The sequence below is a fragment of the Miniopterus schreibersii genome (genome assembly GCF_964146895.1).
Source record: "Miniopterus schreibersii genome assembly, chromosome: 10".
NCBI lineage: Eukaryota > Metazoa > Chordata > Mammalia > Chiroptera > Miniopteridae > Miniopterus > Miniopterus schreibersii.
The window spans coordinates 75,065,169-75,078,939 of NC_138110.1; the positions used below are offsets into that span (position 1 = coordinate 75,065,169).

Genomic DNA, 13,771 nt, shown 5'->3' on the forward strand with positions numbered 1-13,771 from the left:
CTCGAATTGCCGTTGCCTTCTCCTAACCCCTTCAGCATCGCGATGAGGGCCGCTGTGCCAGGGCTGCACTGCAGGCCTTACCTCCTCCAAGTCTCCAGACAACCCTCTGAGGGGGGCCCTGTCACTACCTAATTTTACAGGTAAGGTGACCGGGCAAGGCACACAGAGGTCAAACGACTGGGGTAAGGCCTCAGCCCAGACGAGCCCAGACAGGCTGCCTCGAACTGTTAACACTGTTTCACACTGCACTGCACTGTAGCACAACCTGATACCGCCAAGACTGGGGTTGTAACTGATTGTTACCTGGGGCAGATCTAGTCCTCCAGCTAGAGAGGCCTCCTGCTTTTCTGGCGTGTTATAAAACAGGGTAATGTGACAGTATAGAGAATAGGGGCAAAGACCTACATTTCCCAAAATTCCTGCATGCAAATTTGCAACAATAATTCTGCACTAATGTAAGCTTTTCATTTAAAAGAGAATTTAACTTTGATGTATACCAGACAAATTACATTAAGACATTAAATCTGTAAGTCATTGTTAAAAAGCAGCTTGCTTACTTTAAGCAAAGAAAACTTTCCAGTCTTTGATATATGTTCTTAAGAAACATGAAAATAAAATTCCTTTCCTCAACTGTCCTTTTCCATTTCACACATATTGATCTTTCCATATGCTTTAAATAATGATGAAATTAGTAGGAACTGTTCCTAATAAATCCAAATCCTAACTCCTTTCATGTCCACATATTTTTAAGAAGACTGAGGTGAAAAATCCGCTTAAGCATCAGGGAAAACCTAAGAAGAACCAGGAACAGCTTTAGAAGAGAAACCAAAAGGGCGGTGAGCTAGGAAGGCAACTGTAAAAAGGTATTTGCAGGTTAGGTGTGGGATGGTCTTTCAAAAACGGGGATTCTGGGGTGCGGAGAGACAAGGCCAGAGCCCAGGTAAAACGAGAGGGAGGGGAGTAAGAGGGCCAAGGACCGTCGGACCCGCTTGCTAGCTGTGAACCAATGCAAAAGGCCTACCCTGAGGAGTAGCTGGGCCCGGCTGTGAGTTCTAACAGTCTTTAAAAAAACAGGCGGCACTAGGCAAAAGTTCTCAATATTTTTTGATTAGTTATTTGGACAATGGGTCCTGATATTTCCTTCACTGAACTGCACAGAAGAATCAACGGGACAGCAGTGTGCAGTTCCCAGCAGAGCCCGGCACTGCGGGTGCCGGAGAAACAAAGGCCTCCCCGCATCACACAGGGCAGCTGAGCAGGGGGGAGCCACCTGGAAGACCCCTTCGCAGGCAGGCTGCGCGGTCCCACAAGTCACCCCAAATGTCGTTCATAATCTATAGCTATTTTGAGAGTCTTTATGATCCTATTTTCCTGAGCCAGTCACAGAATCAATTTTTGAAAATTTCATAGTTGAGGGAAAAGAAAGCTTTTTAAAAGTACTTTTCTCAGTCATAGTAATAAACCCATAAACTTACACTGTGGGCAACGCTATTTGATAAGGTCATTGTTTTAGCTATTAAGTTATTACATTACTACAGCTAAAACGGGTCTAACTGATATTAAAAACAGTTGGTTTGGAAGTAACATTCTGAATTCTGGCTACTCAATATAGAATTACTATTTTTTAATTATATTTGTTTACATAATTTGCTATCATAGTAGATCAGTGATTTTCAACCGGTTTCATCTCATGGCATATAAACTAATTACTGAAATTCTGCGGCACACCAAAAAAAGGGGGATTTTTGCCAATCTGACCAAAAAAGGGGGGGATGATTTTGATTCACTCAGATGGCTATTGTTGTGTTGGCTCTTGTTATTTATTTATTTTTTTACAAGCTAAGTAACGGAAAAGGGGTGAGTGCCCCCTACTAAATAGTCAGGTACTGCATGTTTTAAAAATTCTTGTGCTGCAGCCCACAGGTTGAAAATCACTGTATTAGGTAAAACCTGACTGTATCACAGAACACACTCTGTGAGACATCTATGTCACGATTAGGCTTTTTTTTTAATTTAAAAGGTTGCAATTAATATAAGCACCCTTATAGCTGAAAGATTTTTAACATCTTAGAGCTTATTTCAAATTCAACCCTTTATTAGTCACTACTGACATAATTTTGATGCTCTCAGATGTAGGAAAGCGTTTGTGAAATGACCATGCCTCAGGGCAATGCTCGCAGGCCCTGGGTCTTAAGGCAGCTTTAAAAAGCCCAGTGGGGGTCCTCGAGCCACATGGCTAAGAGTCGTGCAGACAAGTCTGCCACCCAGAGGCGGAAGGAAGAAATTCACCTTGGATTTTATTTGTGAGGCTAATAAATATTAAAATTTATAAAATTATTTGCTGTTACTTATCTTATTTAAAAATAGTAAAAAAAAAAAAACTAGAAGGTTCTCTCTCCATGAACAAGGCCTTCAGTGCTAGACTACATAAAAATATGGCCCGTTAAAACTCTCATAAGAAAGAAACAAGCCCCGAGACATACTCGTCACAGGTGCACAGTTTGCCGATCAAAAAATTGAATTTAACTGCACTATTTACAGTAAAAGCTTTCTTTTCTTCTTATAATTAATATAACATGTGTTTCCAGAAGTGCACACAAGTTCTGGAACAGCCACCATGATCTATTTAGACATGTGGACCAAAAGTTAAACTAATTACCAGAGATAGTTCTTACTCAAATGAGAAAAGTTTCTTTCATTAGAAGGTCTTCTGCGTAATTTTCTTCTGGCAAAGGAACAAAGTTTATTTAGAGTCATTCTGTTTGGCAGACAGGGCTCCTAAAGCATATACCAATGATTGTAAAGGTTAAAGCAAAACACTCGAGTCCATTAAACACATAAAAATTGAAGCTTTTAATGGCCTAACCAATAGGCAGATTATAAAATGGAGAATTATGATAACCCCGTCTCATCTTAGAAGTCTGTACATTGGAGCTGCTGCTAGCAATGGACTGTCATTTAAGATTTATGCTATTTTACAATGAACTACATACAAAAGATCAGATTAACAGACAGCATGGCATACATTCAAGTGTGAAAATGATTTTATGTATAAAATATGAAAACTCCTTTTTCTACACTGTAAAACCCTATTTTTTGAAACAATGTTTTGCATTCTCAAACGTTATACTTATTTCTCCTCACTTTACTGTTTCATTATCACTCTAACCCACTTTAAAATTGGAAGTTGATTCTAAAGTCACACCTATTTATATGACTTTGTAGGGAACTTATTCTAGAAATAGTTTGCTGCTGACTTCAAATTTGTTTTTATTAAATGAGAAGGTTCTACAATTCATTATTATTTCCAAGTAAAGTTTTTTCTGCAAAACCTTAGCGAATTACTGTTTCCAAGTACAGCACTGTGAACGACACCTCCCTCTCGGTTCTGTCGCTGAGGCGCCTCGTGATTATCTGTGGGAGTTCACTCCTGTCCCTGTGTAGACCCCTTCATCTCCCGCATGCCCCAAGTGGCATCATTCTGCAAAAGGTGCTTCCACCCACGATGGTGGCTGCAAACTATCTGAGCGCAGAGCACAGTTCTGCTTTCACACCTGTTTCTACTTTTATTTGGGAAATAAATGAGACTGTGGCTCTAAGCCCAGCCTGACGCGTAAACGTCCTTTACAGAATGCCGAGGTTGGAGCAAATATGACAAAAACTCAGTGGGCCGGTGTGGTTTAATCACCTCAGACAAAAGCTCAATGATGGAAGCTCAAATTGTTTATCGGGGAACATATCACAAGAGCTTGGTTGGGAAGGTTCAAGAGCATTCTGAAGCACCAAAGAGAAGCTGGCCACTCAGGAGAATGACCCCTTACGTGTGTCCTAGGTGTATCAGAAAGTCCGTGTCTGCGTCACACCTTCCAGAATAAGAGAAATACGGGAAGGATGGCTACGTCCAGCTCAGGAGTGACTCGAGTCCATTCATAAGTATCTACGACCTAAAGAGTAAATCTGGACACTCCCCATGCCTCAAACTGGTAAAGAAGACCTAGTGCCACAATTAAGCCCCTGAACGTTTCTCAGCTCTTTCCTATCCCTTCTTTCCGTCTCCAATGCTACCATCTTTGGTTCTCATCGTTTTAAAAAATCTATATTCGTTTAACTGCTTCCTAATGAATCTCTCTGTCTCCGGGCTCAACCTCCGACTCTGTCCTACCATTGTCGCAGTTTAAAATCCATTCTCCAGACAGAGTCCAGAATGATCTCTGTGCCATACAAACCAACCACATCATCTGACTGCTTGCTACTCACAAAGATCAAGAGTCACAGTGTCCCTGGCCCACTGGGAGGGGACTTTTCAAGGGAGGAAGGCCAGACGCTGGCCACGTCCCACCCCACACGCCCGGAGTCTACAAGTCTACGAGGGGCTACTGCTACTGGCTCCTTTGGCCTTTCTGTTTCAACTTAACCACCAATCGTATTTCTTTGTGGGAGAAATTAAAATAACTCCTAATCAAGAAACGTCAGGACCCCTAATTTATGGGTGCAGCCTTCCACAGAAACATCTTAACTTCTGAAACAATAGTTTTCAAATATTTTTAAATGACCAGAATCATTTTCTTTGAACAATATCTAATGTAGAACCCCAACAAAAAGTAGATGAAATAGCATGTTTGATGCTGACAACACAGGCAGAGGTGAGATCACATAGAAGTGCACAAGCCACAGAATAAAATTCAGATTTGGCTCGTTCAACGCAAAGTCGGCGGGGAGAACAAACGAGCTGTGATAAAAATCTGATTTACATTTTTGAAAGACCAGTGTGTTGCTGTGTGTAACAGAGTCAAAACTGCTGAGAATTTTAACATTTCTGATGTATTTTCATAAACCCCAACTTAACCTGCGAAGAGTTATGTGTACTTTCCAAACAGTGAGCTACTCATGTAAAAGAGTCGCGGAATACCTGGTCCTCGCTGGTTAACCCCAGGTGCATCACAAGGTAGAAGTGCACCAGGAAGTCCGAGTTTGGCAGAACGTCCTGGCGTCTGGTCATCATGGCACAGATCAGTTTGTAGGCTTGTAGCTTGCCTTCCTTATATTCATTTGGCAATGTTGTCGCCTGCCAAGAAGATGATGTTTAAAGGTTTAATCAACTCCAGATGCAGCAGAGCATATCAACATTTCATTTACTTCTCAGTTTTCCATAAGAGTTGTTTATGGAGATGTGGGATGTGCTGGCTTTAGTAAGACCCAGCCTGCCTTCGAAACATGCAGTCTTGGGAAATTACATTTCAAAAACTCAATTTCAGAGAGGAAGAGGAAATTACAATAGAGGAACAAAAACATATCCACTTGCCTTAAATAGCCATGATGCAAACATTCTGAGTGGTGGGATCAAGACGGGAGGAGACGGAGAAGTTTGGTTATCGAGGCTTATTGCCAGATTGTCCCGAATCTAATTTCACAAAGAGGAGAGTAGGGAAGGAAACAGGGTTAGCCCAACAATATTCCAACACTGTGTCCCATGGTCAACTAGCTGCTTCCAATACAATTTCTGTAAGTAGAGTGAGAACCTACAATATTTACAAGTTTTTCTTTTATTGTGAGATCTACTATCCTTTTGCATTTTATGTCTAACTTACTGTATGGTTTTAGATTTCATAAAAAACCAGAGCATTGCTTTTCCTTGAATATTAATGCCTGGAGAGGTCCTGAACTCCAAGTGATAAGGAATGGTTAATAAGTTATACTTTATAATCATGAATCATGTTTTGGAAAAAAATATATAACATGAAGAAATGTATGTTATCAACAGAAACAAAAACCAGAATGGAGGAGCCCCAGAAGCTCAGTTGGGTAGAGCATTGTCCAGATACACCCAGGTTTCAGGTTCACTCCCCGGTCAGGGCACATACAAGAATCAACCAGTGAGTGGATAAATAAGTGGAACAACAAACTGATGGCTTCTCTCTCCCTCTTCCTAAATCAATAAATAAAAATTTTAGAAATACAGTGAAAATTGTATATACTCTAATATTCTACATTTGTAGAAATTTGTTTATCCCTAAAAATAAGACCATTTATTAATATTGGTTATCTCTGTGGGAGGCTCATGTCAATTTTCTTCTTTGATTTTTCTACATTTTGCAAATTTTATGCAATAAAAGCAGTATCACTTTTATAAAGAGAATAATTAAAACTACTGAATGATGCCCTATTCTTTAATATTCTATAGTAATATAATATTTATACATTAAATGAAATGACTCATATCTGCAAAATGACCAAACTATAAGTATTATTATTTATTCTTTGATAATCAAATAGACTTTGTGTAACCACCTACTTATTATTCCAGGATGTGTTCAGCAGTGAATTGCAACACAGCTTTTATGAAACTAAGTCAATTTTCCCCATTAAAATAAAAGGTGACACAGGAAGAGTACCTTTGCTAGTTTGTACCAGAGCTCGTAGAGATAGCCAAAAACCCTGGCATGGATCTTGGGCGACTGGATGTTATTCACATCTCCGAGGATCCCCAAGACTCTTCGCCATAACACGGCGGCAGAGTCTGGGTGCCAGCCAGTGAGGTGTCCTCCAGCGATTACGCTACAGTCGTCCACAAGGCACTCGCTGCTGTCTGCGGAGGAAAACGTGCGTTAACCCTGGGAACACCATCTTGATTTCACCATAGAGCCTTTTTTCTTTAATGAAAATTACCAATTCTTGAAAGTTTATGTATTTAGAGTAAAACAATTAAGCCGAAAATGTTCTACCTGACAATTTTTTCCCTGGATTACTTTTTAAAAAATAGATTTAATGTTTTAGAACAGTTTTAGATTTGTAGAACATTACTAAACAGTACAGAGGTTCCCACATATTCCATATTGTTAAACTTCTCCTAAGTATGGTACATTGTTACAATTGTTACAATAATGAACCAATATAAAAACACTATTATAAAGTCCAAACTTATTCAGGTTGCTTAACCTTTACCTAATGTCTTCTGTTCTGTTCCAGGATTCCATCAAGGATATCACAGTACATTTAATTGTCATGTTTCCTTAGCCTCCTCTTGGCTATGACATTTTATCGGATTTTCCTTGTTTTTGATGATGCTGACAGTTTTGAGAAGTTCTGATTAAATATTTTGTAGAATGTTCTTTCACTGGGGTTTCGCTGATGTTTTTCTCATGATGGATTTTTTTTTTTTTTTCTTCATTTGTGTTCCTGGAATGAACATTTCTTAGCTCTGAGGTCTGGGCCTTTCCCAATACTCTTGGATTTTGTTTGCTAATGCTTTATTTAGGAATTTTGCTTATATGCTTTTAAGAAAGATGGACTCAAATTTTCCTTTTTAAATATGCACCTTGACTGGTTTCATTATCAAGGTAACACAGAGAGCAGAAGTTAGGGAGCTTTCTTTCTTTTTAGTGTCTGGAACAGACTGGAAAAAAATAGCTTCTCATTCATTTGAAGCTTCAGTAAAACTAGGAATTGTCCTTTATTCTTATAAGTATATTCAAATTAACCTACTATATTATTTTAAATTTTTATATTGCTTTTGTAGCTCTTTCCCTTTTTCACCGCCAACATTTTTTCCTTGATCAATCTTGACTATTCGTCTACTTTACTATTTTTAGAGTTGTTTTCATCTTTTCTATTGCTTCCTAGCACATACGTGCATGCACTTTGCTTCATAAGTTCCCTTTTTATTAACTTTTATATATTATTCTGCCATTTCCCCCCCTAATTTTCTGAATAGGACACATAGATCAATATTTTTCTCTTCTAAAGCAAACACCTCGGGGCACACCTTTTCCTCTGTATAAGTCTTCAGCTACATCCTAGAGCTTTTGATACGTAGTTTTCATTGTAGTTGAGTCTGAAGTATTTCCTAATTTCTAATTTATTTAATTAGTATCTCCTTTGCTTTGCTTCTCTTTTGAATCTTTGGAGGGAGTTTAAAAAGTTGGTCCCATCCCCACCGCAAATCCCCTTTCTCTAGTATCTTAAAACCGTTTGTTATTAGCATAATTACCCCCAAAGTTCTACTCCTCACAAATTTCCCACATGAGTAAAGAAAAACCGATTTCTAGGCAATTATTAACTCCCCCTGTCATTCTGAGTACATACATTGTTAGTGTAATCGAGGACACTGAAGCACAGCTGGCGGATGTGAGATCAAGTAGAGGAGTGACAGGGAGCAGGGAGGCGTGAGCCTGACATGGAGCCTGCATCCTTCCTGCAGCCGGGACAGCGGCCGATCTTATTATAACAGACCGGGAAAGACCTCAAGACGTCTGTATTCCCTGCACAAGTATCACACAGTTTACTGAAGTGACACAGTGAAATGTGCAGATCAAATTCAAAATGGGATTCCTAAGCACTGTGCCTGAAAGACAGGAGGTAGAGGATAGCAGCCCCACGATGGGCCCCTGGGTTCTCCGGAGACGCCCCTCCTCCTAGTGTTCAATCTGTAAAGTGAGTGCAGTCCCGGCCCCTGTCCGTCTAAGGCAGGACGAAGCTCCAGGGAACGCTTGTAAGTCAACAAGACCCCACAGCACAGTGTGCGCAGGATGGTATAAAGATCACCTCAGTGGCTTTAATCCCTCGAGGGGTGAAAAACAGTACGGGAATTAGATGGTTTACAGTGCTTCATCCCCTACCCTCACCCCCAAAATGCAGCCATCAAAACGGGGATTAGCCCCGGTGAGCCAATCACACTGGAGCTTTGCCCGAGTACCACCACCAAGGAAAGCAGCCAGGTAGCTCACCGCCTGCCCCTCCTTGCTACCCACCAGCGGACACAGCCTCAGCCAGGAACGGGCCCCATGTGGGAAACGCCTCAGTGCTGCTGGGCTCTCTGAAAAGCTAATACCTGAATGATAAAATCCTAGGTAGCATCCCCATCACGTTATCAAAAGGTGTTGAGTCCTTTAGTAGTATTTAAATGGCTTCATGCTCAATATTACTGTGAAATTTTTTTTAATGAGTTGAAATGTCTTTGCCCAAAATTACTGCACTTGTGGCACAAGTAACAGAGCAGATGCTGACATTTTACATGTAGATGGTTCCTCAGTGAAGCAGTACTTAATTAAAAATGGGGATTTGAGAGATTTCAGAAAATTTCATGTTCACCCTGAAAACGCCAAATATTTAGTTTTATTTTCTTTTTCATGAGCAAGCTAGTATGCTAGCCTAGTACCCTTTAATTTCATTATTACTAAATGCAATAGGGGCATTTAAATTTTTTAATTAAACTGGGAACTCTTGCTAACAAATAAAATACATCATCTTTCTCCAAACATATACATGATTTTAACAAAGTAATATAAATTTTAAAACTTTGCAAATATGCAAAGGATTTTAGTCATAAAATAAATTTTGGTAGTTGGTAAAATAGGCACTTATGACCAAACGATTTCACATAGCTGCAATTTTCTGTAGGCCTGGTAAGAGTGTTGGAAGAAACGCAGCAGGGACGTTGGAAATTAATTTCCCTTTTGATTTGAAATCTATAGACACAAACCCAAGATGCGTATATGCATGACCTATGGACACAGACAATAGTGTGGAGATGGCCTGGGGGGTGGGGGTGGACAGATGCGGGGTGGAGGAATCAATGGGGGGGAAAAGGGGGACATCTGTAATACTTTCAACAATAAAGATAAAATTTTAAAAAGAAAAGGAAACACCTTAATTCTGGGACCAGAAAAATCCGGCCTGGCCTTTGAAGACCCGAAGTGGAGCGGTAGCAGGGTGGCCAGTGTTCTGTGGCGAGCACTACAGCCTGACTCTTCTCCCCTTCCTCTCCTGCTTTCCGGGGACCTACTGGGCATTTTAAAGATTTCAGAAGGTGGGCAACCAATCAGAGCCAATGAGAGCCTGGCAAGAATGCCAAAAATGTGCCTAATGGAAGACAATGCTGACAGACAAACCGTTTCTGCACAAACAGCTTTGGTGGCAGGGGACAGGGAATGGGATTCACACGCACAGCTATCAGTAAGAGCAGAGGTGGTAAAAGGAGTCCTGCAACGCTATTTGGAGGCAAGGCTATGACAAATATACTAAACAAAAAAGATTTTGAAATGGAATCTCACATATTTTTTACTATTAATTTAAAAAGGTTAAAATTTAATTGCCGTTTTAACTAGTAAGACAACAGCCTGGACTTGAAGCTGATTCGGTCATGGGTTCGAGTATTTACTAATGCTCCTCTTGCCGCGCACAGTTCTAGAAGCCGAGTCAGCTGTGAGCACAAACAATGACACGCACCGCCCCCCACTTATATTCCAGTGGGGAGACCACTGACCCCCCCGCTAACCCAAAACGTTGGACACCACTTCTTAACCATATCTTCAGGCACATTACTGACCTGACAGGGACCTGGAAAGGAAAGTGCACCAAAGCTGGCTTTTACCCTTCAAGGTTAACCAGCTCAGTTAGAAAACCTTCCCCACCCCACTGTCTTCGACATTATTTAGAAGATATTCTCTTCCAAAGGTTTTTAAAATTTCCTCTTCATATTTAAGTATTTCACCCATCTGGAACTGACTGCAGGCATGTTGTAAGGTAGGGGTTCTATTTCCTTTTTTCCCCCATATGGCTGAATACTTGTCCCACAGACATCTGTTAAACAGTAAACCCTTTCCTTGCCAGATGTGGAATGTCACCTCACTCATAATATCACGATTCCATGCCCGTGTGGACCCAGTTATGTATTTTACATTCTATTTCATTAGTCTGTTTTTCTATCTCTGTAATGAAAACGTTCTTTAAGTGAATCTCATAGCACTTATCACAGTATTTGCCGCTATCAGGATGAACGTCTTCTGTCCTCCTGGTAAGATACTCAGCCAACTGTGGCTGTGACTCATGTATATTTTTATTTCTTACAGCATCAAAAATCAGTATTTCTAGTTGTAAGCTTATTTCCTAAATAAGAGATGAGGTCGATGAGGTCAGCAGCAATAATGATTCTCAGCTATAGAGTCATAAGTATTCCTCAAAATAATTATCGCAACAGAACAAAATTGATAGTTTTCAACTGATGTTCTGGCACCAGGCACCTCCGGACTAGGAAGGAACTGCCCCTCCGAGGGTACTAATTCCTAGAGACAGCCAACGATTCTCCAGGAAGTCTTCTTTCATATACAAACTACGCATCCAAAGCTCAGACTCCCTACCTCCTTTACCTGGCTCAGCCACCAAGAGCCAATACACCCCCTTGCCACAGTCCCCCCAGGGCAATTAGGGACACCTACGCTCCAGAGTCTGCTGAAATTGCTCACACTGGCCAATCCTAACTCTGCCTCCCCTGTCTTGCCTTGCCTTTCCCATGGAGATGACAAAAAAGGCTGCTGCCCAGGTCTGCCCTCTTTCCCACTGTCTCCTGACCAACTCAGGTGCTCTCCTGGGTGGCCCAGCTGCACAGCAGGCCAGGCCTCCAGTTTCTAAGGACCTGTGAGCATGACATCTTCCTTCGTGGCCTTCATTCCATGTCTGCATGTCTTACCAGACCCAATTAAAACAAATCCCAGGTACGTTTTGAAACAAAGCACAATAAATTTAGCTGTTCTTTTCTGCAAACGTGAAATGATTGACACAAGAAAGCAAATATAAAACTAAACTGTTACTTTGCCAGTGACGAGGAATTTAAGATTTTAGGAGTTTATTGTTCTAAGCATTTGATAATTAGTAGAATTATTCAGTAAGAAACAGATGCCCTCAAATTGTTTGATCACTCCCTTTGCATGTCCTAAAGGCCAGGCTAACGGGAGTTTTATTTAGTACATTTATAAAGAAATCCTTCCTGTAAGAACAGAAAGTTAAATTTGGAACTGTGACAACCCGTAACCCTTATCCCATTACAGCCTGTCCTTTTCACAGGTGCCAAGATGAGCTGTCGGGCTGAGTGTGCGGATTCTCTGTTAGCATTTCAAAGAACTAGGCATTTGGAGGAATTAATCAGGACAGAGAGAGTACATCATATACAATTACCTCACACCAGTTTATTAAATTGAGCTATCCCGTGTACACTCTGAAATAGGATCAAAACAAAACTACCCAAAGGGCAGACAGAAGAAGTAATCACTCTATTTTCTTTCTTTTCAATAAAAATTATTAAAACTAGTTCTTGTTTCAATAAATTCAACTTAATAAAGACTCAGCCTTGCCTTCAATGGTGCCACCACGAGCTCCCCCCTGGGTAGTCTGTGTACGGGACCCAAAGAAGTCATTCATTCCCTAAATGTATTCATGACCCTCAAGTAGTTTAAAGGGTTTTGCGGTTGTAATTTCAACAGCAATGGAGTGGAAGGGAGCAGACAGCCCTGCATGTGGAGTCAACACACTTTAAAATCCAGTTCCAACGCTGGCACTCACCTTCTAGTGAGACAAGATTTCTTTGGGACTCGGTTTTCCCATCTCTAAAACAGAATTTTTAAGACTTGGCCTGCTTACCACACGGAACCAAAGAGTATGTCTCAAAGTTCTTTGTAAACTGTTAAATCCCACATAAACCACTCTTCTGTTTCCGGAGTAAAGTTTAACATGAGCATCATGGCTTCCTCCTGGGGTGGACGGTGGCTGTGGGCATGGCATGCTCTGCCCATTACCCGGCCACTATTTCAGAACCCTCTCCACACACGTCTCAGCATCCACGACTGATTATAAACAGGTGGTTGGGGCTGCCACAGCCAGTTTGGTTGGAGGTGCACCCCCGTCATCACTGTGCTAAAGGATCCCTAAATTTCTTACACCTAGGAAATCTCAGGATGTCCCAACTGCTGGCACTCTTGTACCTTTTCAAAGACATAGTTGTTACCTGTTAAGTTTGAAGCATCGGTGGGACTCAGCTGTAACCAATGGCGGGCATCCGAGTCAGCCACGTCTGTGGGAGTGTTCGGTTCCACATCTTCCTCACAGTTCTGCCACGAGCTCATGTACAACTCCGCCTCGTTGTTGTAGCCCAGAGCTGTGTCACTGCTGACACTTTCACCTGGCGCAACGGAAGAACCAAAGTCTGAGATAACTAGTAGCTGGGAATGAGAATGTTCACAATTACCTGCCCGTCCCCCTCCCCCACCCGTCACTAAGCAGCCGAAACAGTGGGGATCATGCAGGGCATAGGGCTAGAAGGTGCTGGTGTGGGGGCCCTTGCTCAATGAGACAGAGCTGCTAAGTGCTGCGCATTAACAGTCATTACAAGTTCCACTATGTATCACTCAAGTGGCATTGTTCTCAAGGGGCTTCAACTCAGTGACACCACATACCCAAAAGATTGCATTAAGTCCTTGTGTTTTCTACCAAACCTATTCAACTACAAAATGGGGGTGGGTAGAAGAAAACGGGGGGACTGGCTGATACAAATGCACGTTTATTCTGCTGGCTAGAAGAGCCTAACGAGGCTTTCCATCTTGAGCCCGATGTGTAGACCTCACCCTAGGCTGGATCACCCAGGATCACTGGGGGAGCAGGTGTTCTACCACAAAACATTTTCTCCAATAGGAAGTCTCCCCTTTATATACTAAAAAGTTGTAGTCTGTCATACTGCAATGCTGCTTTCAAAGGCTATTAAGCCTTATAGGGCTATTTTGTCTAACACAAAACAGAGCTAGACAGTTTGCTTCTCCAGGTCGCCTGTCTACTTCCTAACAATTTTATGTGTCTACCCTTTTGGTCTGCTCACTCTTTCAGCTGCCTTTTGCATCTGCTGCCGACAGTCCCCAGCCTTGCTGCTGCTAATCTGCCGCCCTCTCTTCACCTGAAGAGAACTGAAAGTTGTCCTAGTCACCCACTTCTAGGTCTCTTACTTCATTGC

The 13,771-nt window shown here is 41.5% G+C and overlaps 1 protein-coding gene across 3 annotated transcripts in view; it reads right to left on the reverse strand.

The window, feature by feature from the left end:
• The window catches only part of RALGAPA2 (Ral GTPase activating protein catalytic subunit alpha 2), a gene marked incomplete at its 3' end in the record, with an annotated part of 223,245 nt that overhangs the window by 129,765 nt on the left and 79,709 nt on the right, over positions 1–13,771 (reverse strand). For all 3 annotated transcript variants that reach the window (XM_081149681.1, XM_081149682.1, XM_081149680.1), the window contains 4 exons: positions 12,776–12,949; positions 6,393–6,586; positions 5,303–5,401; positions 4,910–5,065 (listed from right to left, as the gene is read on the reverse strand). In XM_081149681.1, the coding sequence (XP_081005807.1) occupies positions 4,910–5,065; positions 5,303–5,401; positions 6,393–6,586; positions 12,776–12,949 (623 nt within the window). The remainder of the gene's footprint in view (positions 1–4,909; positions 5,066–5,302; positions 5,402–6,392; positions 6,587–12,775; positions 12,950–13,771) is intronic.